General features: G+C 40.4%; 1 protein-coding gene across 2 annotated transcripts in view; it reads left to right on the top strand.

Annotated features, from left to right (window-relative positions):
• tmem45a (transmembrane protein 45a) overlaps nucleotides 1-23,415 on the top strand; it is an 89,079-nt gene that overhangs the window by 46,757 nt on the left and 18,907 nt on the right. For both annotated transcript variants that reach the window (XM_063049830.1, XM_063049831.1), the window contains exons 3-5: nucleotides 9,030-9,232; nucleotides 13,272-13,484; nucleotides 21,304-21,488. In XM_063049830.1, the coding sequence (XP_062905900.1) occupies nucleotides 9,043-9,232; nucleotides 13,272-13,484; nucleotides 21,304-21,488 (588 nt within the window). In that variant the 5' untranslated portion in view covers nucleotides 9,030-9,042. The remainder of the gene's footprint in view (nucleotides 1-9,029; nucleotides 9,233-13,271; nucleotides 13,485-21,303; nucleotides 21,489-23,415) is intronic.

Here is a 23,415-nt window from a genome sequence, read left to right as displayed (position 1 = left end):
GTTTTTAATGGAGGTCGGGTTTGAGGACGTGATTTTAAGTTCTTTAACTCTGTTTGGTTTCAAGTTAGCCCATTGCTTTGCTTTGCTTTTAGTTAGTTGCACGGTGGGTTTTTTTTCCTTTTCTCTATTGATATATATATATATAAATTAGTATACTATTATGTTACCTTGGTACGTTATGTTTAAATTACATTGTTTGTAGTATTTTTTTTGTATTAATATCTTCTGTAATTTTATTATATTCTAACAGTGTATTAGTGCCTATATGGCTTACCTTTTTGTATACTTATTCAATAAAAAGATTTAAAAAGAAAGAACACGACAACACGGAAACAGATCCTTCAGTGTATCTAGTCTGTGCCGAACTATTAATCTACCTAGTCCCATTGACTCGGGCCATAACTCTCAACGCCTCTTTCATCCATACAGCTATCCAAATTTCTCTTAAGTGTTGAAATTGAACCTGCATACATCTCTTCTGCTGGCAGCTCGTTCCACACTCTCACCACCCTCTGAAGAAATTCCCTAGTGTTCTACTAAAACATTTCAGCTTTCATTCTTAATCCATTACCTCCAGTTGTATTCTCACCCACTCTGATCCTATTCCTTATGGTCTTGTGATACAGAATTTGAAGGAGGAGTCCTGATATTAAAAAAATGACAATTCCAAATCCTAGAAAGAAACTAGTGTCTTGCAGAATGGAAATCCTTTTGTGTAAGATTGTTTCATTGAAAAGTAAGCGAGATTAGCTTTATATGTCAGATGTTGTAGGGTGGATGAAATCACTGGAGAGACAGAGTCACTGGTAGATACAAAGCAGCTTCTTTATTCAGCACAACAAGCAGGCATCATACGGACGGACAACATACATCAAAGTTGCTGGTGAACGCAGCAGGCCAAGCAGCATCTATAGGAAGAGGCGCAGTCGACGTTTCAGGCCGAGACCCTTCGTCAGGACCCTTGCGAAGGGTCTCGGCCTGAAACGTCGACTGCGCCTCTTCCTATAGATGCTGCTTGGCCTGCTGCGTTCACCAGCAACTTTGATGTATGTTGCTTGAATTTCCAGCATCTGCAGAATTCCTGTTGTTATCATACGGACGGAGACGCTTTCGGGAGAAAGGTCTGCTAGCTCAATGTGGGCTCGCTAAACACAAAGGCAATTGCTGCTTAAAAAGTTACAGACAATGCATAGACAATGCTTCCTCTTGAAGCTACATACAAAATATCACACCAGCCTTTCCTTCCGATGCCAACATGTCTGGAATGCAATTTAAATCCACAATACATTTATTTGGCATTTTACGTGCTAACATAGAAGACAATTAATATTTATAAAGTATAGATAATACTGTTTCCGAAACTACAGCATCAGGTCAAACTACGGCGCCAGAAACATCTGGTATTCACACCTTTTTAGGAAGCCCATTGTGGTGGACTCAATCCACAGTACTTTGTCAAATAGAAGTCTGGTGGCCAAAGTCATTTAAGTGTAAACAAATCATCTACCCAAAAGCTCACTCTAACATCAGATATACATTAAAACATAGAGTGAAAGGTGTCGACTGTGTCAACGACCAACCATCTGAGGATGGGGTCAGACTGTAAGTGTCGTCGTACTACTGGCACCAATATAGCATGCCCGCAATTTACTAACCTGTGCATTTTTTTGCAATATGGGAGGAAATTGGTGCACCCAGAGGACACACTCTGTTCCAGTGTAATGTGTGCTATAAAATAACGATACAAATTATACCAATGCATCAGTGGTCTTGCTAAATATCAAAGTAATCTGAGTTTTATAGGACTGTGTGGATCACATGCATAAGGCCATTTTATTCCTGAAAAAAAAATAGGAATTAGTGCAAAAAAAGGGTGGATTCTTAATTCTGTTCAATAGATCTTAGGTTTTTGTGGTGGGGGGGGGACTGGAATTTGAGTAAATTTCAATTTCAGCACTCTCTAATCTCTGTCGGTGGTAGTTGGTTCGTGATGTCAATATTTTACATGAGGACACTTGTTTTACATAGCTGTTTCTTAAATTCATTGTTCATTTAAAAGGAATATTCCAGAAACATTTTCCTGAAATATAAATTCTCCTTAAATTGCAATTCAGCATTAACTAGTTTAAAAATGTAAATAAAACCTTTAACTTTTAAAATGTAATATATATTTATGCAGTAAACTGATTTAAATGATGGATACATCAGTCTATAAACGTGTTTGCCCTTCCGTTTGAAGCCCTTGTTTTGATGCAGGTGTTTGCGCATCTGCAGTGGATTTCCTTTCAGTGAGATTTGACTGTGTGTGTGCTGCTAAAGTAAACTCATTGATCCATACAAATATATTCCTCTATACCTCATGGACGCTGAAAACAAATCAGGTTGCTTTTGCAAACAAGAGAAAACCTGCAGATGCTGGAAATCCAAACAACACACGCAAAATGCTGGAGGAACTCAGCAGGTCAGGCAGCATCTGTGTAAAAGAGTGCAGCCAACACTTTGGGTTGAAGCGATGACTGTACTTCTTTTCCTCCAGCATTTTGTGTGGGTTGCTTTTGAATGCTTTGATAAGATTGATGGGGCAATGTTGTTTAATTTTCTACATTCTGTGCATTGAAGGAGGGATAAGAAAGTTAAATCAATAGGAAAAAGTCGGGCCTCTGATGCATGCAAACATTTAGTAAAAGTTCAATAGGAATGCATCAAATATTTAAGAATCTGTTTTCAAAGAGATGTATACTATGATACCAAAGGTGGTGCTGGTGGATGGCATATCTGAATAAAACAAATGCCTTCATTTATTCTCCTGGATTATTGGTTTAGGATAGATAATAAACATATCAAATGGGAAAACTCCAATGTGAAAAGTTTGTTAGCTCATCTAAAATTAAGAAGGCTTCAGTTGGAACTAATCCCATTTACCACTGATCGTGAAAGTGTTGCTTGCCTCTGACAAAGCAGAAAGAGGAATATTAGGAATTAAGCAAACAAATGAATGTTTGCTTGTCTAAATTTGGGTGTTTGCAGTGTGGATTTAGGAGCAGATTTTCAGATTAGTTACATGTAATAGTTGAGGATAAATTGTGAGCAACTGGTTGATGAAATGGAACAAAAAATCATGGTGAACTTTTGCCCACTTTGCTCCTTGTCCAATTGTGATTAGGTCACAAACAGGCATTAAATACAAGTAGATATTTCAGTTAAGCACCATGGCATCTGTACAAGGTTTTTGTACCCAGGCAAAATGCTCAGTAACTATCCAACCATATAAATTGACATTTGTCTTTAAGGACCTGTGCTGTTTCTAGAATCTTATTTAAAGAGCCCAGTACCAATATTTGTTTAAAAAAAACTGTCTGGATTTTAAAGTTTTTCCTGTTTTATTTGGAGTACAGCTGGTTTTATTTGAGAACTACTCTTGCCGTAAGGATTTTTTAATGATGCTTTGCATAGCAAGTTTTTTTTTCAGCAAAAGGTCCAAATGATATGTTACCTTTTAAAGGACATTGGAAGATTTTGGTGAATGGAGAAATGGTTGTGTATTTCCTTCAGCTACCGGATTGAGAGATATTTACTCAGCAATAGGCCAAATTCAGAAATGCACATTAGAATTGTGAAATTAAATGTAAATCAGTTACTTTATATAGAGAGAGCATAGAACAGGCCCTTCCAGCCCAACGAGCTGCACCTCCCTGCAACTCACCTATGTAACCCTAGCCTAATCACAGCACAATTTACAATGACCAATTCATCTACTAATAACTTTGGAATGTTGGAGGAAACTGGAGGATTCCCACAAGTTCATGGGAAGGACATACAAACTACTTGTGGACTGTGCTGTTAATGAACTCCGACACCCCAAGCTATAATAGCATTGCGCTAACCATTACCGTGGTGCCCCCAGTTAATTGTACGTAATGCATTGTACTTTGTGAGAGAAGGGTGAGGGGTGTCTGCAAAACTAATTGAGCTGAAGGTATAAGGCGTCATGCAGTTAAAATGGAAGTTTAATTTTCTGTTCCATAGCTTGTGCTTGAAACTGATATTAATAGCATTAGCTATGAATGCATTTAACATGGTTACATTTCTGGTGGTGAATTTGTCCCAAAGCATTGGTATCAGGACATTTACTTCATTGAAACAGTATCCTGACTGGAAAGTTCTCTTCTTACTCGGCTAGTGAGGGAATTGTGTATCTTGATCTCTGGATTTGCCGAGTTTAATTGTCAATATAACATAGAAGGGAGTTGCTGTTGCATAGTAGTATCTATTTCTGTGTTTATTCATTTTAAATACTTGAAATTAGCTCAGGGGCTTTGATTGTCAAAAAATAGCACACCAAAATGAAGTACCATCTTGCCGTGCAATTTCAGTGAACACCCACGTCTTGCTTCACATTCTGCTTTTACATGATCAAAGGTAGGAATGCTTTACTAGTGAGCCTTAGGTTCACAACGTTGCAGTGAGAACTGCTTTTGATCTCATGCGCGCTTCTGTTCCATTCATTATGTCAGTTTTTCCAAATGGTGTCTGGTAATCTGTTAATTAATTACACTGAGGAATACACTGGAAAGATTAAGTATTACACGAACATGTCTCCGAGCAAGGCTCTGTCTCAAAGCGTGTAGTGCCACAGACAGAACATATTTATTAAAGAGACACTTCAAAGTTTAGCACATCTGGAAATTTAAAGTTTTTTTTGGCTATGCTTATCAATTTTATTTTATTTTCATTAAGTCTATTGTATATTCTCTATACCATGCCCTTCTCATCAACAATCCTTTGCTCTACCACTTTTAAGGCTGACTGATTCACAAGAGCATATAGAAGTTGTATTTTAATATAATCATAGTGTTGATAAAATACATGTCTCTCTGGTAGCAGTTCAAATTGCTACCATGCTGCAAATTATGTAAGGATGAACTTCTATTAAAACAGTACTTTTTTTAAGACACAGATGTGTTGCACTGAAGCAGAAAAAGATGATAAAGTTCATAGGTCACCCTATATGACAGAGTTTTTTTGTTCTTGTAAGCATGCACAGTAAATCCAAGTGACGCAATAGAATCAATGAATGGCTGCCCCCAACAGGACGGATACTAACCAACGTGCAAAAGATAACAAACTCTGCAAATACAAAAGACAAATGCTTAAATAAATAAGCGATCGATATTAAGAATATGAGATGGAGATTTCTTGAAAATGAGTTGATAGGTTGTGGGAACCCAGCATAGTGGAGCTGTGATTGGCTGAGACAGGTACAATTTGATTGGAGATCCAGCTCCTATTTGCATGCCACATCCCCTGCGATAGAGTCAACTGAAAGTGAATTAAGAAAGGTGCTGGATGATGCTACAGCAGAGTTCAAGAAAAGTGTGAAGAAAACTCGAGGGTAAAATAGTGTTAAATGAAAATGGCACAAGCAAGTTTTATGAAGCCCATCCAGTTCCTTATACTATCTGTGATAAAGTAGCCAGTGAGCTAGATCCCAAGGAGGCTTAAGGAATTTTTTCCAAGGTTGAGTGGCATCTATGGGCAATGCCAGTGGTACTAGTAGCCAAGAAGAATGGATCTAACAGGATCTATGGTGATTTAAAGATCACCATCAATCCAGTCCTGAAAGTAGATCAATACACTCTGCCCAGGATAGAGGATCTCTTCACAAAGCCTTTCTGGAGGGAAACGCTTCAGCAAAGTGGACCTAGCTGAGGCTTTCCTGCAGATGGAGATGGAAGAAGAGTTTCTCACCATAAACAATCACAAAGGGCATTACTGCTATAATAGCAAACAACAGGAATTCTGCAGATGCTGGAAATTCAAGCAACACACGTCAAAGTTGCTGGTGATCGCAGCAGGCCAGGCAGCATCTCTAGGAAGAGGTACAGTCGACGTTTCAGGCCGAGACCCTTCGTCAGGACTAACTGAAGGAAGAGTTAGTAAGAGATTTGAAAGTGGGAGGGGGAGGGGGAGATCCAAAATGATAGGAGAAGACAAGAGGGGGAGGGATGGAGCCAAGAGCTGGACAGGTGATTGGCAAAGGGGATATGAGAGGATCATGGGACAGGAGGCCCGGGGAGAAAGTCAAGGGCGGGGGACCCAGAGGATGGGTAAGGGGTATAGTCAGAGGGACAGAGGGAGAAAAGGGAGAGTGAGAGAAAAAATGTGTGTATAAAAATAAATAATGGATGGGGTACGAGGGGGAGGTGGGGCATTAACAGAAGTTAGAGAAGTCAATGTTCATGCCATCAGGTTATAAGGTGTTGTTCCTCCAACCTGAGTGTGGCTTCATCTTTACAGTAGAGGAGGCCGTGGATAGACATGTCAGAATGGGAATGGGATGTGGAATTAAAATGTGTGGCCACTGGGAGATCCTGCATCTCTGGCGGACAGAGCGTAAGTGTTCAACAAAACGGTCTCCCAGTCTGCGTCGGGTCTCACTAATATATAGAAGGCCACATCAGGAGCACCGAACGCAGTATATCACCCTAGCCGACTCACAGGTGAAGTGTCGCCTCACCTGGAAGGACTGTCTGGGGGCCCTGAATGGTGGTAAGGGAGGATGTGTAAGGGCATGTGTAGCACTTGTTCCGCTTACAAGGATAAGTGCCAGGAGGGAGATCAGTGGGGAGGGATGGGGGGGGACGAATGGACAAGGGAGTCGCATAGGGAGCGATCCCTGCAGAAAGCAGACTGGGGGGGAGGGAAAGATGTGCTTAGTGGTTGGATCCCGTTGGGGGTGGCGGAAGTTACGGAGAATAATATTTTTTTAAAAAGGGGTTTCCGTTCCTCCACTATCAACTCTGCTCTCAAACGCATCTCCCCCATTTCACGCACATCTGCTCTCACCCAATCCTCCCGCCACCCCACTAGGAATAGGGTTCCCCTGGTCCTCACCTACCACACCACCAGCCTCCAGGTCCAACATATTATTCTCCGTAATTTCCGCCACCTGCAACTGGAAATATCTGGAAAATTTGTAAAAGAGGACATTCCTTTTGAAGTATTCTCCGTAAGACAAGTCAAAATTCTCCCAATTGTGGCAGCGATGATCCAAAGGGGATCCAGAAAAGATGCACACTGTCTCTGGTCTACGGGACAACCCAGAATAGCTGGAACGTGCAGTGGAAGTTCCAGTTCCCCAATTTTTTTTTTACCAGTGCTGGAATGAAGTTGTCCTTGCTGAGGGTTGCCTTGTGTGGGGATTGAGAGTTGTTGTATCATCCAAGCTGAGAGCTGGTGTGTTGGAGGAGCTACATGCCAGTCGTCTAGACTAAATGAAAGTGTCGGATAGAAGATTTATCTGGTGGCCTGGGATAGATCAGCAGGTCGAGCAGCTTGCCAAGCACTGTTCAGGATGCCAACATGTCCAGAAGATGCCAAGAGCTGTGCCTCTCCATCCCCGGGATGGAGTGCCTCTTCTCAAAGACTGTTATTCCTGAACACTTAGTGAAAGTGGACCACAGTTTGTTGTGGAGCACTTTCAGTCACTCTTGAAAATAAATGGAATTAAACATGTTACATTTGCACCATACCACCCAACTACAAACGGCTTGGGGGTATGGTCTGTCCAGAATATAAAGAATGCAGTGCATCGGCAGCTCACATACAGTATTTCCTCCTTGCAAATCACATGGCAGCACTCTCTACAACCAGCAATGCTCCTCCAGCATTGTCCCTTGAGCTCATGCTTGGATCTCTTCAATCTCAATCTCAGAAGGAGTGTGCAGGACAAACAGCTGAGACAAATTGAGGAGTCCTCAAAAAAGGAGGTTTGATGTTTCACTTCTGGACAAGCAGTCCTATGAGAGACTACAGAGACCATCAAAAATGCATACTTTGAATGATTAAGGACAGAGCTGGACCACTCTCCTACACAATGGAGATTGTGGCTGATCTCATCTGGAGGCAATGCATCAATCAGTTGATGAGAACAGAGTTGATTGTTTGAGAAGAAATGTGCCCAGAGCTGTCAAAGCCACTTCATGTAGTTCTAGAGTTGCTGGAGATTGTGGAGGAGATGTTGTTGCCAATCGAAACTGACTGGGATCTGCAAGTGAGGAAATTGACAGTCCAATTGCACAAGGAGGTATTGAGGCCAAGGTCTTGAAGCTAATTGTTTAGTTTTGAGGGGGGTGATAGTATTGAATGCTGAACTGTAGTCAATGAAGAGTATCCTGATATATGCATCTTCACTGCCCAGATGTTCCAGGCTTGAGTGAAGAGCCAATGAAATGATACTCAGCATTTAGATCCTCAACAATGAGAAAATTCTCAACAATATTATCAGATTATACACTTGAACGTGCTTTTGTGACTGTGGAAGGATGAATAATCTATAGAGGAAATTTAATAATTGACGAAACAAAACGGTGGACTGAAAGGAGAGGGAAAGAATAACAATACAAATGCAAGTGGCTGTGAGATGTAGCCCTTCAAATGACTTTGAGAGGGTGTTTTGAATAGAAAGTCAGCAGGCCTACTGAACAGGATAGATTGAGAATGCTGGCACTCTGACAGAGTTAGAGTGTATGAAGAATAGGATTCAGGATCCCCACACCCCCACATACACACAGCCAAGTGCCCAGTGAGGAAGGCATTGGCGAAGATGATTCTTTCCACCACTTGCCCAGTTGTAGCCACCACCTTTCCCCATATGCTTCTCTATGAAGCTACTAATGATTTGAGTGATGTAAGGGGGCAGAGACCGACTATTATCATATTGCACACTTGTAAAGGGATCAGTATTATATACAAATCGATCTTGCTGCACCACAACTTTCAAAAATCAATATAAATTCAATCAATGTATTTATTTTCTGTTAACCTCATAGTTTGAAAATGAAATGAATCAAAATTTTAACAAATCTCATAAAAGAAAATAGAGGCAGATTTTAAAATGTATGTAGAATAATGTTTATTAATTAAATCTATTAAATACATGGGTATTATACATTATTATATGGGGAATGGATTTATATTCATTATTTTTTCTTCTGTTACTGATGGTGCTTCCTTTTTTTTTACTCCAGGAAATAAGAAGTCATGGGCAACTTCAAAGGACATGCACTTCCTGGAAGCTTTTTCCTTCTCTTTGGCCTCTGGTGGTCAGTGAAATATCCTATGAGATACCTCTGCAGAAAGAATAAGAACATTTGTTATCTAACATCAATATCTGGGCATCGGCGATTAGATATCATTGAGGGAATTGTAAAAGCTAGCTTTGCACTGATAGGTAAGTCTAACAAGATTATTTGGTCTTTTCCGGTTTGTTCATTTACTTTGAAACTCAGCGTTTTCCATGGGCTACCTCTTCAGTTTTGATAACTGATTTGGATGCGAGTATAAAGTCCTGATCAGTAAGCTTGTGGATGATATGGAAGTAGATGTTGCTAGTGAAGAAGATTATTATAGATTACAGGGTTATCGTGATCAGTTAGAGAAGTGAGTCAAAGAAGTGGCAAATGGTTCAAAACAGATAAGTGTGAGATGATGCATTTTGGAAAGTCAAACTGGTGTAGGACTTGTTCTGTGAATGTTGGGCACTAGGGAGTGTAATGGGACACAGGGGCCATGGAGTACAAGTGATTGTTCATTTATTGTGATGACATGGGTAGAAAGAATGACGAAAAAGGTGTTTAGCATAGGGTATTGAGTATAGAGATATGACATTACATTGCAGCTGTTTAGGTAATTGGTGAGGCCACACCTGGAGTACTATGTATACTTTTGGCTGCTCTGTTGTAGGAAAGATGTGGTTAAACTGGACAGAGTGCAGAAAAGATTTATGAGAATGTTGCTTGAGTTTGGGGGAGGTTGGCCAGGAACATGAAACTTCTTGGAACATGAGAGGTGATCTGGTAGAAGTGTTTAAAAATTATGAGAGGCATAAATAAGATGGATAGTAACAGTTTTTTCCCCCAGGGTAGGGGAGAGCAAAAATATGGGGATTAGATTCAGGGTGAGAGAGGAAAGATTTAAAAGGGAACTGAAGGACTACTTTTCATGTGGAGTATGGTGAGTATATGGAATGAGCTGAAAGAGGAAGTTGAGACATGTATCATTTTTGAAGTGCTTAGATGGCGATGTGGAGGAACAGGGCTTAGAGGCCTGTGGGGCAAATGCAGGAAATTTGGACTAGCTGAGTAGGCACCATGGATGTGTTGGGCCAGAATATCCATGCTGCATTTCTCTATGACTCTTTAACTAATGCAATGTTCTTGGTAAGTATTTGTGTCCCACGGTACTTGTAGCTACTGTCATTGCAGGGCAGGATTGACTCAGTACCACATACTCCAAGGTTAAAAAAAGAGTGTGCTGAGCCAAAAGGGATAGCAATAAATTGTGAATGCAAAGGAAGAGCAAGAATTTAGCTTGGTCCTGCAATAGAACAGAGTTTACTCAAAGACATCATTTAGTGAAGTGGAATGCAAGTATAACTACATATAACAAGAGATTAGGCATTACAGTTCCAAAAATGTGTAACTCAGCCCACTGAGTCTGCAAGGACCTCCCAGCATCCTGGCACACTAATCCAGCAATAATCCTGGTTTGTTCAATCAACTCATCCCAGATTTTATTATTCACCTGCACGTTGGAGGCAATTCACAATGGCCAATGAAGCTACCGAGCCCAGTGTCATTGGGATGTAGGAGGAAGCTGTAGCTCGAGGAGGAAACTCACAAGGAGAATGTGCAAACTCCACACGGACCTCGGGGTTAGGATTTAACTACTGGAACCATGAGGCAGTAGCTCTATCAGTCTGTGTGCAAATGTTCCCTTCACCTTTATAGTTGAATGTATCAGTCAAGAAAATGGTTAAAAAGATCTGAAGAGATTGAAAATAAAATTAAACTGCTGTAAATATATTGCAGTCCAGGAGGCATCTGCAGACTGAAAGAACCACTTATTAAATGAAATGTACTGCTAAATACCTATGTTTTCTCTTTACCAATGCTCTAAATTATATTTAGAAAACACTGAAGTATAAGACCAAAACATACCAATGACAGCGCTCAACATACATCAAAGTTGCTGGTGAACGCAGCAGGCCAAGCAGCATCTATAGGAAGAGGCGCAGTCGACTCTTCCTATAGATGCTGCTTGGCCTGCTGCGTTCACCAGCAACTTTGATGTATGTTGCTTGAATTTCCAGCATCTGCAGAATTCCTGTTGTTTGCAATGACAGCGCTCTATGGCATTTGATTTTTGTGTCTGTTTGAAATTTTTTTGGTGGTTTGGTAATTTTCTCATTGTAATTAGAGACTAGGTTTGTTTACAACCTTGCTACCTATGTGACGAGTGTTAATCTGACCTTGCTTTAATGTTCACCTGTTGCCATGGTGTGGTCTCTTGATTATACTCATCAAAGCTTCATTTACTGCAGGCTGATGATCCTAACTATATCCAGCTTGTTCAGTCTGTAACTCGGAGCTGGGCAGGTAGCACTGACAACAACATGACATAAAACATAATGATCAAAAGCATTAGAGATGTGAAAAGGTGATTATATTTGCTGGAAAATTGAAATAATAATAAACTGGATATGTACGGTATGTCATGTTTTACTTGAAGGATTTCATGGCTTAGGACATTAGCAGCTTTCTTTCAGAAATGCCGGGTGATTAAACTGTTCATTACAATTGTTTCTAGCACACACCAAAGATAAACATGAAATGGTCGTAATAGTACTGCTACAGAATTGGATGTTGTAGTTGTGCTTTTCCATAAAACAACATTTTACAAAGTCTCAAATGCCTTTGATATACAATGAGGTGTTAGGCAGTGCTGGACATTGACATGAATGAAGATGGAGCAAATGGAAAACCGTGGTAGACGTAGAATTAATGTGTGGCAAGTTCCTGAAATGTTTGGATGTACAATAGCTTTAAAAGACACTCAAGATGCAGATATTGGAATCTGGACCAACAATGTGCTGGAGGTACCCATTGGGTCAAGTAGCCTCTGTGGGAATTGATGGAGGACTTTGACCCAAAATGACCTGCTGAGTTCCTCCATTTGTTGTTACAAAAGGTTTAAGCCCTGCAACTATTTATTAATTGTTTGAAAATCTGAATGTTACCATTTATTGTTGCTAGATTACGTTATTTTTTTCTCTCAGTGCTTTAAATATTGTAATTGACCCGCGAAGACAATTATTATTGCTTTTGATATATATATTGTACTTTTAAGATTAAATGCAACATTTTAGTTTCTATGTCATGCATTTCTAAAATGGTATCTTGGTCTTCATAATTTGATCTTGCTGGGCTGACTTCCCAGGCATTGGGGCCAGGTAACCACCAAAACAGAATGTGGAATTATGTGGACAAGAGATAATGAGAAGAGGATGAACAGGATTAAATTATAATTAATGCAAATAAAACCAATCTACTACAGGGTATGTAACTTTTTGGGTAAATCCAGAAATATTTTCACCTAATCAACTGTCAGGTAATGAAGCTTTTGAAAAATGGAGTCACGGACAATGGACTCCACTTATTTATACAAAAAAGTAAGCAATTTTTATACCCAAGAGTTACTGCTTTATTAATTGTGATTTGTATCTATTTGAATGGTTGCATCTAATGACCCCTTGTTAAATATTCTTCCTTGAGATGTATACAGGATCTCCGGATAACTTACAGAAGGTCGCGTAATTATAGATATTACCAGAACAACTGTGATTATGATTGATCTTAGCTACAGTTGATATTGATCTTAACAGTATAATGAAACAATGAACTGCTTTGAACTTTCATTTATTTACAGTACAAAGAACCACCAACATTCTGGCATTGGGCATAGTTTGATCTAAGTCAGGAGGGTACATCCTGGACACGATTTTCTAGTGGGGGGGGGAACTAACAATATATTGAATTGTTAGAGGATAAAATATTGGAGCTTAGAATATGATAAGTAAATTTAATTTACATTGGCTATTCTGCATGAGATAGTCTGACATGCAGTGGGTACAGTAGAACCAGGGACCATATATCTCTGTTACCTTGTCTCCCACATACCACACTACAGGATCTACAGAAATGCTGATTGCTTTCAGAAGGTGGCACCTGAATGTTCTAAAAGGAAATTGATGTTGCAGTTATTGGTGGAGTAGTATTGAAAATAATTTTTAAAGGAAAATGATAATTTTGCTTTTTTCAATATAGTTAATCAAGTTCTATAGATAAGTGTGAAGTGTTCAGTATTTGAAAAACAATACCAATTTAGTATGAGATTGAAATATCGTCCAAGTCTTCCATTTTGTGTTACAGGAATGTTAGCTGAACAATTTGTTCCCGATGGACCCCATCTGAAGCTCTACAACTATGAGGAACAGCATTGGGATCATCTGATGAACTGGCAGCATGCGACTATGTATCTCTTCTATGGTATCTCAGGGATTGTGGACATTATTGTCCATTTGACACCTGCAGTGCCATTAGCCCTGGATAGACTCATGTTGGCTATTGCAGTCTTCATTGAAGGTTGGCCATTCTTTCTTAAATTCAGTGTTTTGGCTTAATTGTACAAATGTATATTATTCATGACTGTACCATAACCCAACGGAGTACCTATAACCCAGTTCATTAATGGTCTGCTGACATCCTAAAATGCTCATCCTAGTTGGTTCTTTTATCCAAGAAAATGGTTATTGGCTGAATAACTGGAATGAATGAGACCCCCTGAGGGCCTGAAAATGGAGAATTCAGTCAGAAATGAAATTGTGTTGATGTCATGAAATTGGATCTAGAGCCTAAAATCTTCTGACTCATGGGTCAATTGGTGATATTTGCGTTTGAGCTCAATTAGAAATGTACAAAGCGTTAGCAACCGGATTCCCACTGAGATACTGCTATTTTTCAGTCCAGTTGATAGCTGCCTAGTTTTCTTCCTCCATTCCCAAAGGTGAGAATTCATTTCCTTAATTAAGCGGTTTCACAGTTGCTCAAGAGGATAACTCTTATTGACAGTGTTTATACCTATCAGGACAATCATACTCTGTTATCTTAATCAGTGTATTAAGCCAGAAACAGGTGCTATGATTCATTGTTTACCTGTATTTACAATGTAAAGGAAAGTTCAAAGTTAAGAGTAGCCTCAGTAAATTAAAATGTTATACAGGCAGTCGTTTAGCTGGTCTATGTGATATCTTTTGATATGTTGGTTTAGTAAGATATGCGTACTAGAGATGGGAAATTCTGCAGATGCTGGAAAGCTTGAGAAGCATGCACAAAATGCTGGAAGAGCTCAGCATCCATGGAGGGAAGTGAGCAGTCGATGTTTCAGGCCAAAACGAATGAAGGGTTTTGGCTCAAAATGTTGACTGTTCATTTCCCTTCATAGATGCTGCCCAACCAGCTGAATTCCTCCATTATTTTGTGTGTGTGCTGTGCGCATAGTTTCTAACTCATGGCAACGAAAACAGAAAGCAAAATCCATGGAGAAAGAAGCAGTCAACATCTCAAGTCAAAGACTCTGTATCAGCTCTGGTAAAGGGTCCTTGACTTTAAATGTTAACTGATGACAGGCTGAGCCCTTTCATCACAAATAACAAATTCCTGCACCATATTTCACAGTATGGAAAGAATTAAATGGAGACAGCAAGGTTTATGTAATCTTTCTATAAAGAATCTAATCAGTCTAATCTCTCCATGATCCTTGGAGTGATTCAAGATTCAAAAAACTTTATTGTCATTCTAACTGTACATCAGCTCTGCAGGGCAGAATGAGACAGCATTTCTCAGGAGCAGTGCAATCATAACATAACAAACGCAATACTAAATAATAAACATAACAATAAATAGTAAAACACAACAGCCACATGTCAGTTAAAATCAAGTTATAAGTGTCCAGTGCAAGTTAAAAGTGTCCAAAGTAGAGTCGGGTAGAGCAGCTATTTAGCAGTCTGACTGCCAGACATTTGTGCATTTTTCTTTCTTAAACAAAATATTATGGTGTTTGCTTTGAGATGAGCGTTCCCTGTTTTCATTCTTGTTAGTGTGAAACAATTTCTGTCTTTTCTTACACGTTCCTGACAGATGAGGTTCTTCCTCTCAGCTATGGCTCAGTAATGGCTTTCAAAATCAGAAACTCCACTCCAGAAATTGGAACTGTGTCTTGGCCAACACTTGTGATGTGTTAGTTAGCTCTAGGAGAACTTTAGGGTAAAAGGTTGAACCAGCTTGAATGTGGAATTGCAAACAGGTCTTTTCTGGACATGCTGGTTACCTTTTGGCTGTCAGGAAATATCCAAAGATATATTATTTGCTTATAATGTTTGTGGAACCTTCATATACACAAACGTGTTGCCATGTTCCTGACTTAACCATAGTAACCAGACTTCAAAAGTATTTAAAGTTGAAACGGGTGGAAAAATGATGTAGTAGTTAAAATCAGACCAAGTCATATTTCAGATTTCTAGCATCTACAATTTTTTGGTTGTTTTTCTGAAGTGCTTCATGTTGGAAGGCATTTAAAGAATTGCTTTGTTTGTCGTGTACATTGAAATATACAGCAAAATGTATTGTTTGCATCGAATCAAATCAGCAAGGACTGTGCTGGTGTCGCCATGCTTCTGGCGCCAACATAGCATGTCCACAGCTCACTAACCCTAACCGTCGTATAGGAGGAAACCCACACAGTCACAGGGAGAACATTCAAACTCCTAACAGACAGCAGTGGGAATCGAACCCCAGTCTTAAATCTGGCGCAGTAATTGCATTACGCTAACTGCAATGCTACCATGCTGCCTTTTGGTATCAAGGCACTAAGTCTGTCAGTTACATTTGTATCTGTTTATAATAAAAATCAGAAAATGTTGGACATGTTCAACAGGTCAAGTAGCAGTTGTGCAGAGAGAAAACAGGAGATAGCATCTTTCAAGTGAAAGATTCTTTGTCAGAACTGAGTGAGTGAGAGGAAAACGAGTTGTTTTTAAATTAGAGGGTGGGTAAGAGAGGGATGGATAGGACAAAACAAATACCTCTGGTAGGTTGAGGCTTGGGGGAGGACCTGTTGGAGGAGCTGCAGTATGCCACCAGAGCAATTATTGCTTGATAGGTTCATGAAGGGAGGGAGAATTTCACAATAATCTTAAATTAATCCCACTTTTTGTTCTCCCCATATTCTCATCAATTAGTCCTAGATTCAACAACTCTTCTGCACACCAATTGCAAATTTACAATGGCCAATTAGCCTGCCAACCCACAAGTCATTGGAAAACGAGTTAAAACTGAAGCACTTGAAGAAAACCCACATGGTCAACAGGGCATGCTAATTTCACAGAGGTAGCACCCAAAATTACAATCGAATCTGGATCTCTGGTGTTTTAATAGACAATAGACAATAGGTGCAGGAGTAGGCCATTCGGCCCTTCAAGCCAGCACCACCATCCACTGTGATCATGGCTGATCATCCGCAATCAGTATCCAGTTCCTGCGTTATCCCTATAAGCTTTGATTCCGCTATCTTTAAGAGATCTATCCATCTCTTTTTAGAAAGCATCCAGAGACCTGGCCTCCACAACCTTCTGGGGCAGAGCATTCCATATATCCACCACTTTCTGGGTGAAAAAGTTTTTCCTCAACTCCGTTCTAAATGGCCTACCCCTAATTCTTAAACTGTGGCTTCTGATTCTGGACTCACCCATCAGCAGGAACATGCTTCCTGCCTGCAGCGTGTCCAATCCTTTAATAATCTTATATGTTTCAATAAGATCCCCTCTCAGCCTTCTAAACTCCAGAGTGTACAAGCCTAGTCGCTCCAATCTTTCAACATATGACAGTCCCGCCATCCTGGGAATTAACCTTGTGAACCTACGCTGCACTCCCTCGATAGCAAGAACGTCCTTCCTCAAATTTGGAGACCCAAACTGCACACAGTACACCAGGTGTGGCCTCACCAGGGCCCTGTACAGCTGCAGAAGGTCCTCTTTGCTCTTTTACTCAATTCCCCTTGTTATGAAGGCCAGCATGCCATTAGCTTTCTTCACTGCCTTCTGTACTTGCATGCTTGCTTTCAGTGACTGACGTACAAGAACACCTAGATCTCGTTGTGCTTCCCCTTTTCCTAACTTGACTCCATTTAGATAATAATCTGCCTTCCTGTTCTTACCGCCAAAGTGGATAACCTCACATTTATCCACATTAAACTGCATCTGCCCACTCACCCAGCCTGTCCAAGTCACCCTGCATTCTCATAACATCGTCCTCACATTTCACACTGCCACCCAGCTTTGTGTCATCGGCAAATTTGCTAATGTTACTTTTAATTCCCTCATCTAAATCATTAATATATATTGTAAACAGCTGCGGTCCCAGCACTGAACCCTGCGGTACCCCACTGGTCACCGCCTGCCATTCCGAAAGGGACCCGTTAATCGCTACTCTTTGTTTTCAGTCAGCCAGCCAATTTTCAATCCATGTCAGTAATCTGCCCCCCAATACCATGTGGCCTAATTTTGCCCACTAATATCCTATGTGGGATTTTATCAAAGGCTTTCTGAAAGTCCAGGTACACTACATCCACTGGCTCTCCCTTGTCCATTTTCATAGTTACATCCTCAAAAAATTCCAGAAGGTTAGTCAAGCATGATTTCCCCTTCGTAAATCCATGCTGACTTGGACCAATCCTGTTACTGCTATCCAGATGTGTCGTAATTTCATCTTTTATAATTGACTCCAGCATCTTTCCCACCATCGACGTCAGGCTAACGGGTCTACAATTCCCTGTTTTCTCTCTTCCTCCCTTCTTGAAGAGAGGGACAACATTAGCCACCCTCCAATCCACAGGAACTGATCCTGAATCCATAGGACATTGGAAAATGATTACCAATGTGTCCACGATTTCTAAAGTCACCTCCTTAAGTACCCTGGGATGCAGGCCATCAGGTCCCGGGGACATATCAGCCTTCAGACCCAACAGCCTATCCAACACCATTTCCTGCCTAATATAAATTTCCTTCAATTCATCCATTACCCTAGGTACTTTGGCCACTATTACATCTGATTGTTTTCAGGCAATCAGTCTATTGCCCCGTTACATTATAGATGTTTAACTTGTAGAACTAGCCGAAGAAAGTGAGTTACCTGAAGTTGTTGAAATAAATGTTGTGTCTGGAAGGCTGCAGTTTTTCCATGAGGTGGACTGTGTGCTGTCCCCCAAGTTAAGCTTGCCCCTTGCTCAGTGCAGGAGGTAGGAAGCCATTGATAAAGTTCCAGGTTCCCTCATTCCCCTGTTTTCATTTTGTCCCAAGCAAGGCGGACTGATCCACAGTTCTATACAAGGCACTCCCGCTTGTGTGGACCAGGTTCACTCTGCTTAGATTCAAACAAGGTGTTAAATGCTACTTTCCTCTATCTCTTGTCCTGTTTCATAGTGACATTGTGTCTACCCAACTTGCAGATCAGTAGTTATAATTAATGTAAAAACAATGTTTTTAACCAGATTCAGATTCATTAATTTCTCATATATACATTGCAATATACAGTGAAATGTCTCACTTGCGTTAACAACCAACACGACTGAAGAATGTACTGGGGGCAGCCCGCAAGTGTTGCCACACTATCTGGTGTCAATAGGGCACGCCCACAATGTTCAGCAGAACAGCAGCAAAACAAGTCCCTTTCCTATATATATATATATATATATATATATATATGTGTGTGTGTGTGTATATATGTGTGTGTATATATGTATGTGTATATATACACATACACACACACATACACACACACACACACATACACATACACATACACATACACATACACACACACACACACACACACAGTCCTTCCCTCACAGGACAGGCTGTCTCCAGGCCTGCAGCATCCATTGGACTTGTAGAGCAAGTACTTCAGCAATCAGGCCTTGACTTCTGGTCCTCTGGGCAACCTTCAGGCTTCGATCTTCGGTATCAACCCCGGAACTCACTGATAAATTCTTTAATCAATTATATCTTCAGAGATCCTTAAACAATATAGCAAGCTCTTCATGTAGATTGAACCAATTATTTTTAACATGCTTTCAATTGTGTTTCACTTTATAAAATAGAGTATTGGCTGCTCCCACTGTTGACCCACAATGAATGCAATGTGCATCTTCTATAGGAAGGCAGGATGGATGTCCAGAAGTAGAACTTCCCAGTGCCCAAACATTTGAATTTTGATTCCAATTCCCTTTCTGACATGTTGGTCCATGGCTTCTGCTTGTGCCATGATGAAGCCACCCTCTGGGCAGAGGAGCAACACCTTATATTCTGTCTGGGTAGCCTCCTACCCGATGGCATGAATATTGTTTTATCCTAGTTTTTTTTATAAAAAGTTTTCCTCCACCTGCTCTCTTCTATTCCCCGCTCTGGCACCTTGACTCTTCTCACCTGCCTATCAGCTTCCCCGGGGTATCCTCTTCCTTTCTTTACTCCTATGGTCCATTCGCCTTTCCTATCAGATTCCTAGGTAACACACACAAAATGCTAGAGGAGCTCAGCAGGTCATGCGGCATCAATGGAAAAGAGTAGATAGTCAATGTTTTGGGCCGGGACCCTTCTTCAGGACTGATTCCTTCCTCTCTAGCCTTTTACCTTTCCTACCGACCTGGCTTCACTTGTCACCTTCCAGCTATCCTCCTTCCCTCCTCCCTACCTTTTTGTTCTGTCAATATCCCCCTTCCTTTCAGGATCTGAAGGAGAGTCTTGGTCCAAACCATTGACTGTTTATTCATTTCCATAGATGCTGGTGAACCTGCTGAGTTCCTTCCGCACTTGTGTGTGTGGCTTTGGGTCTCCAGCATCTGAAGAATTTCTTGGATGCATTAGTGATGCTTTAAGATGAGCCTCTGTGCCCTTCTGCAAAGAAAATTACAACGGCAGATTTTATTATCAAGAGGAGTAAGGGCAGCAGACATGTGGGAACACCACAATACTAAGGCAGGCCCAAATGCACACTGTTCTTACATTACAGTTCCTCCATTCATGCTGGAACTCACTTCCCAATGTAATATGGGAGATTGTTCTCCACTTGGACTGCAAAACCTTTAGACAAAGGCTCACCACTATTTTCAAGGGCTGTCTGGGATAGGCAATAAATTCTGGTTTTGCCAATGATGCACACCGTATATCTTGTGCTTGAATTTTTTTGTTTAAAGCTATCTTTCTTTAAACTATTTATTTGAAATTCAGTTCCCTAAATGTTCATCTTCCCTTTTGCTTTTCCTTTCTAACTTTATCAGAAAGTCAGACAAAGCATATGTTAATATCACTTTAATGCAGATAAGTCTGCATATGGAATTGGATCAGTTGGGTTACGCAAGAAGGCTGCAGTTTTGCAACTTAAAATGGAGATCTGCAGCATCAAGACAAATTCTTCTAAGCTGCTTTTAAAATTTTTTTTCCCGAACAAGTACTAAAAAATTTCAGCTTTAGTCAATGACTCCCAGTCTGTATTCGAACTCCTGCTGAGTAAGCCTCCAAATGGCTATGTATCAAGAGGTGTACCCGTGGACCAATGTTGCTGAGACACAAGCCAGGGACTGATCAACCCTGGTTGGGTTGCCTGGGTGACAGTATTTGATGTTGAAAGACACGAAGCACCCGGTAACCCCAGGATACATCACTGATGATGTGTCCCAGCACGTCCTAGGATGTATCTCAGCATCGGTGTCCCAAGTTCTGAAGTTTCTTTACATGCATGAGTAATAACAACTGTTTTTAAAGCTGAAATTGAATGCACTTTTAAATGCTCTTGATTGAAATATATACTCTTCAGCCTAATATGTTGAGCATATTACTTCCTTCAGTATAGATGGCGTAACAAGTGACTGTAGGTATAAATGAGAGTAAGTATGGATTAAGTTGGCCCACATGGAAAATTTCTGTTTGTTCTACATTACCAGAAGAGGAATCACAAATTTTTCTTCATATATTGCTCAACATTATGGACAGGTTTAATTGATTCTGTGCTCTTAATGCCACTGATGTGAAAGAAAACTATGACACATGTATTTAGATGATTAGGCAAAGTTAAAGTTCATCCTTTCATCTTTTGGACACAAAGCTTAACTAAGTGCAGCAATGGAAAATTATCTAGAATAATTAAGTGACAGGGAATCAGAATTTAATTACAATATGCTATGGATTTGAATTCTGGTTAATTTCTCTTGACATTACATAAGGCAATTAGGACAACCCCACAAAAATTCTGGCCTTTAATTTCTCTTTAGGATTTGACCTCCATGCCACTTTGAAAAATCCGAAGTCTGCAATCATGTCTCTTACAATCAGCCTTCATCTTTTCTTTTAAACAGGTTTCTTATTTTATTACCATGTCCATGGGCGTGCAATGCTTGATATTCATGTCCATATTCTGCTGCTGGTGGCTGTGTTTGGCGGTTCCATTAGCATCTTTCTTGAAGTCTTTCTCCGTGGGAATATTGTACTGGAGCTTTTGAGGACAAGCCTGTGTATACTGCAGGGCAGCTGGTTCTGGCAGGTAAGAGACCTGTGTTACTCATTTATAAACGTAGGTGAACACTAATTGAGACATTGCCTTCATTCCACTAAATCTGATATATTACTAGTGTAGCCTGGGGAAGATACACACGCAGGACATCAAATACTTTTTTAGGTCTTAAATTCCTTTATGTTATAGATGTTTTATTACAGAAAGAAAGTATCAAAATAAAAAAAACGACAAACTAAAATCAATAAATTTTAAAAACACAGTTCCCGCTGTTAAAATCTCAGCTTAATTTCGGATCACACCCTTGTTACGTATGCAGTATGAAAATAACTAAATACAAACTATATCAAACCAATACGGTAGTGGCAATTCTTAAAAAAAAAATACAAACAATGTTAGAATCCCACCAACCCTGTATCTTATACACAACATCGAAAATGTGAATAAATACATCTCATCTTAACTAAAGAGAGATACTCACATTTGGCACACACACGTGCTTAACTTCCAAACACATATAGGCTAGACCTTGAAATGAGGTCTCCTCGCTCACATTACGTGAACAGAGATTAACACATTCACATTACTGTTACATTCACATTCGGTCATGAAACAATAAAGAAAGACAAGTAAGCTTTTACTTTGTGGTTGGATTACTAAGAAGGCTAACCTAGTAGGCCGATTATGGAACTTTGCAATCACACTATTCCAGCATCAATCAATTTTACTTGCAGAAATCTAAGGCAAGTAAAACATGTCAAACTATCAATATTCTATATTTACAAACAAGTATAGACCATAAGACAAAGGAGCAGAAGTCGGCCATTCGGCCCATCAAGTCTGCTCTGCCATTTTATCATGAGCTGATCCATTCTCCCATTTAGTCCCACTCCCCCACATTCTCACCATAACCTTTGATGCCCTGGCTACTCAGATACCTATCAATCTCTGCCTTAAATACACCCAGTGACTTGGCCTCCACTGCTGCCCGTGGCAACAAATTCCATAGATTCACCACCCTCTGACTAAAAAAATTTCTTCGCATTTCTGTTCTGAATGTGCGCCCCTCAATCCCTAAGTCATGCCTTCTCGTACTAGACTCCCCCAGCATGGGAAACAACTTTGCCACATCCACTCTGTCCATGCCTTTCAACATTCGAAATGTTTCTATGAGGTCTCCCCTCATTCTCCTAAACTCCAAGGAATACAGTCCAAGAGCGGACAAACGTTGTTCATATGTTAACCCTCTCATTCCCGGAATCATTCCAGTGAATTTTCTCTCTACCGTCTCCAATGTCAGCACATCCTTTCTTAAATAAGGAGACCAAAACTGCCCACAGTACTCCCAGTGAGGTCTCACCAGTGCCTTATAGAGCCTCAACATCACATCCCTGCTCCTATACTCTATTCCTCTAGAAATGAATGCCAACACAAATGTCCCACAAGGATCTGTTCTGGGACCTCTACTTTTCGTGATTTTTATTAACGACCTGGATGTGGGGGTAGAAGGGTGGGTTGGCAAGTTTGCAGACGACACAAAGGTTGGTGGTGTTGTAGATAGTGTAGAGGATTGTCAAAGATTGCAGAGAGACATTGATAGGATGCAGAAGTGGGCTGAGAAGTGGCAGATGGAGTTCAACCCGGAGAAGTGTGAGGTGGTACACTTTGGAAGGACAAACTCCAAGGCAGAGTACAAAGTAAATGGCAGGATACTTGGTAGTGTGGAGGAGCAGAGGGATCTCGGGGTACATGTCCACAGATCCCTGAAAGTTGCCTCACAGGTGGATAGGGTAGTTAAGAAAGCTTATGGGGAGTTAGCTTTCATAAGTCGAGGGATAGAGTTCAAGAGTTGCGATGTAATGATGCAGCTCTATAAAACTCTGGTTAGGCCACACTTGGAGTACTGTGTCCAGTTCTGGTCACCTCACTATAGGAAGGATGTGGAAGCATTGGAAAG

Source organism: Mobula hypostoma, chromosome 6 (genome assembly GCF_963921235.1).
Source record: "Mobula hypostoma chromosome 6, sMobHyp1.1, whole genome shotgun sequence".
NCBI classification, from domain to species: domain Eukaryota; kingdom Metazoa; phylum Chordata; class Chondrichthyes; order Myliobatiformes; family Myliobatidae; genus Mobula; species Mobula hypostoma.
The sequence above is the reverse complement of the archived record's forward strand: the minus strand, read 5'-3'. Positions and strand labels throughout refer to the sequence as shown.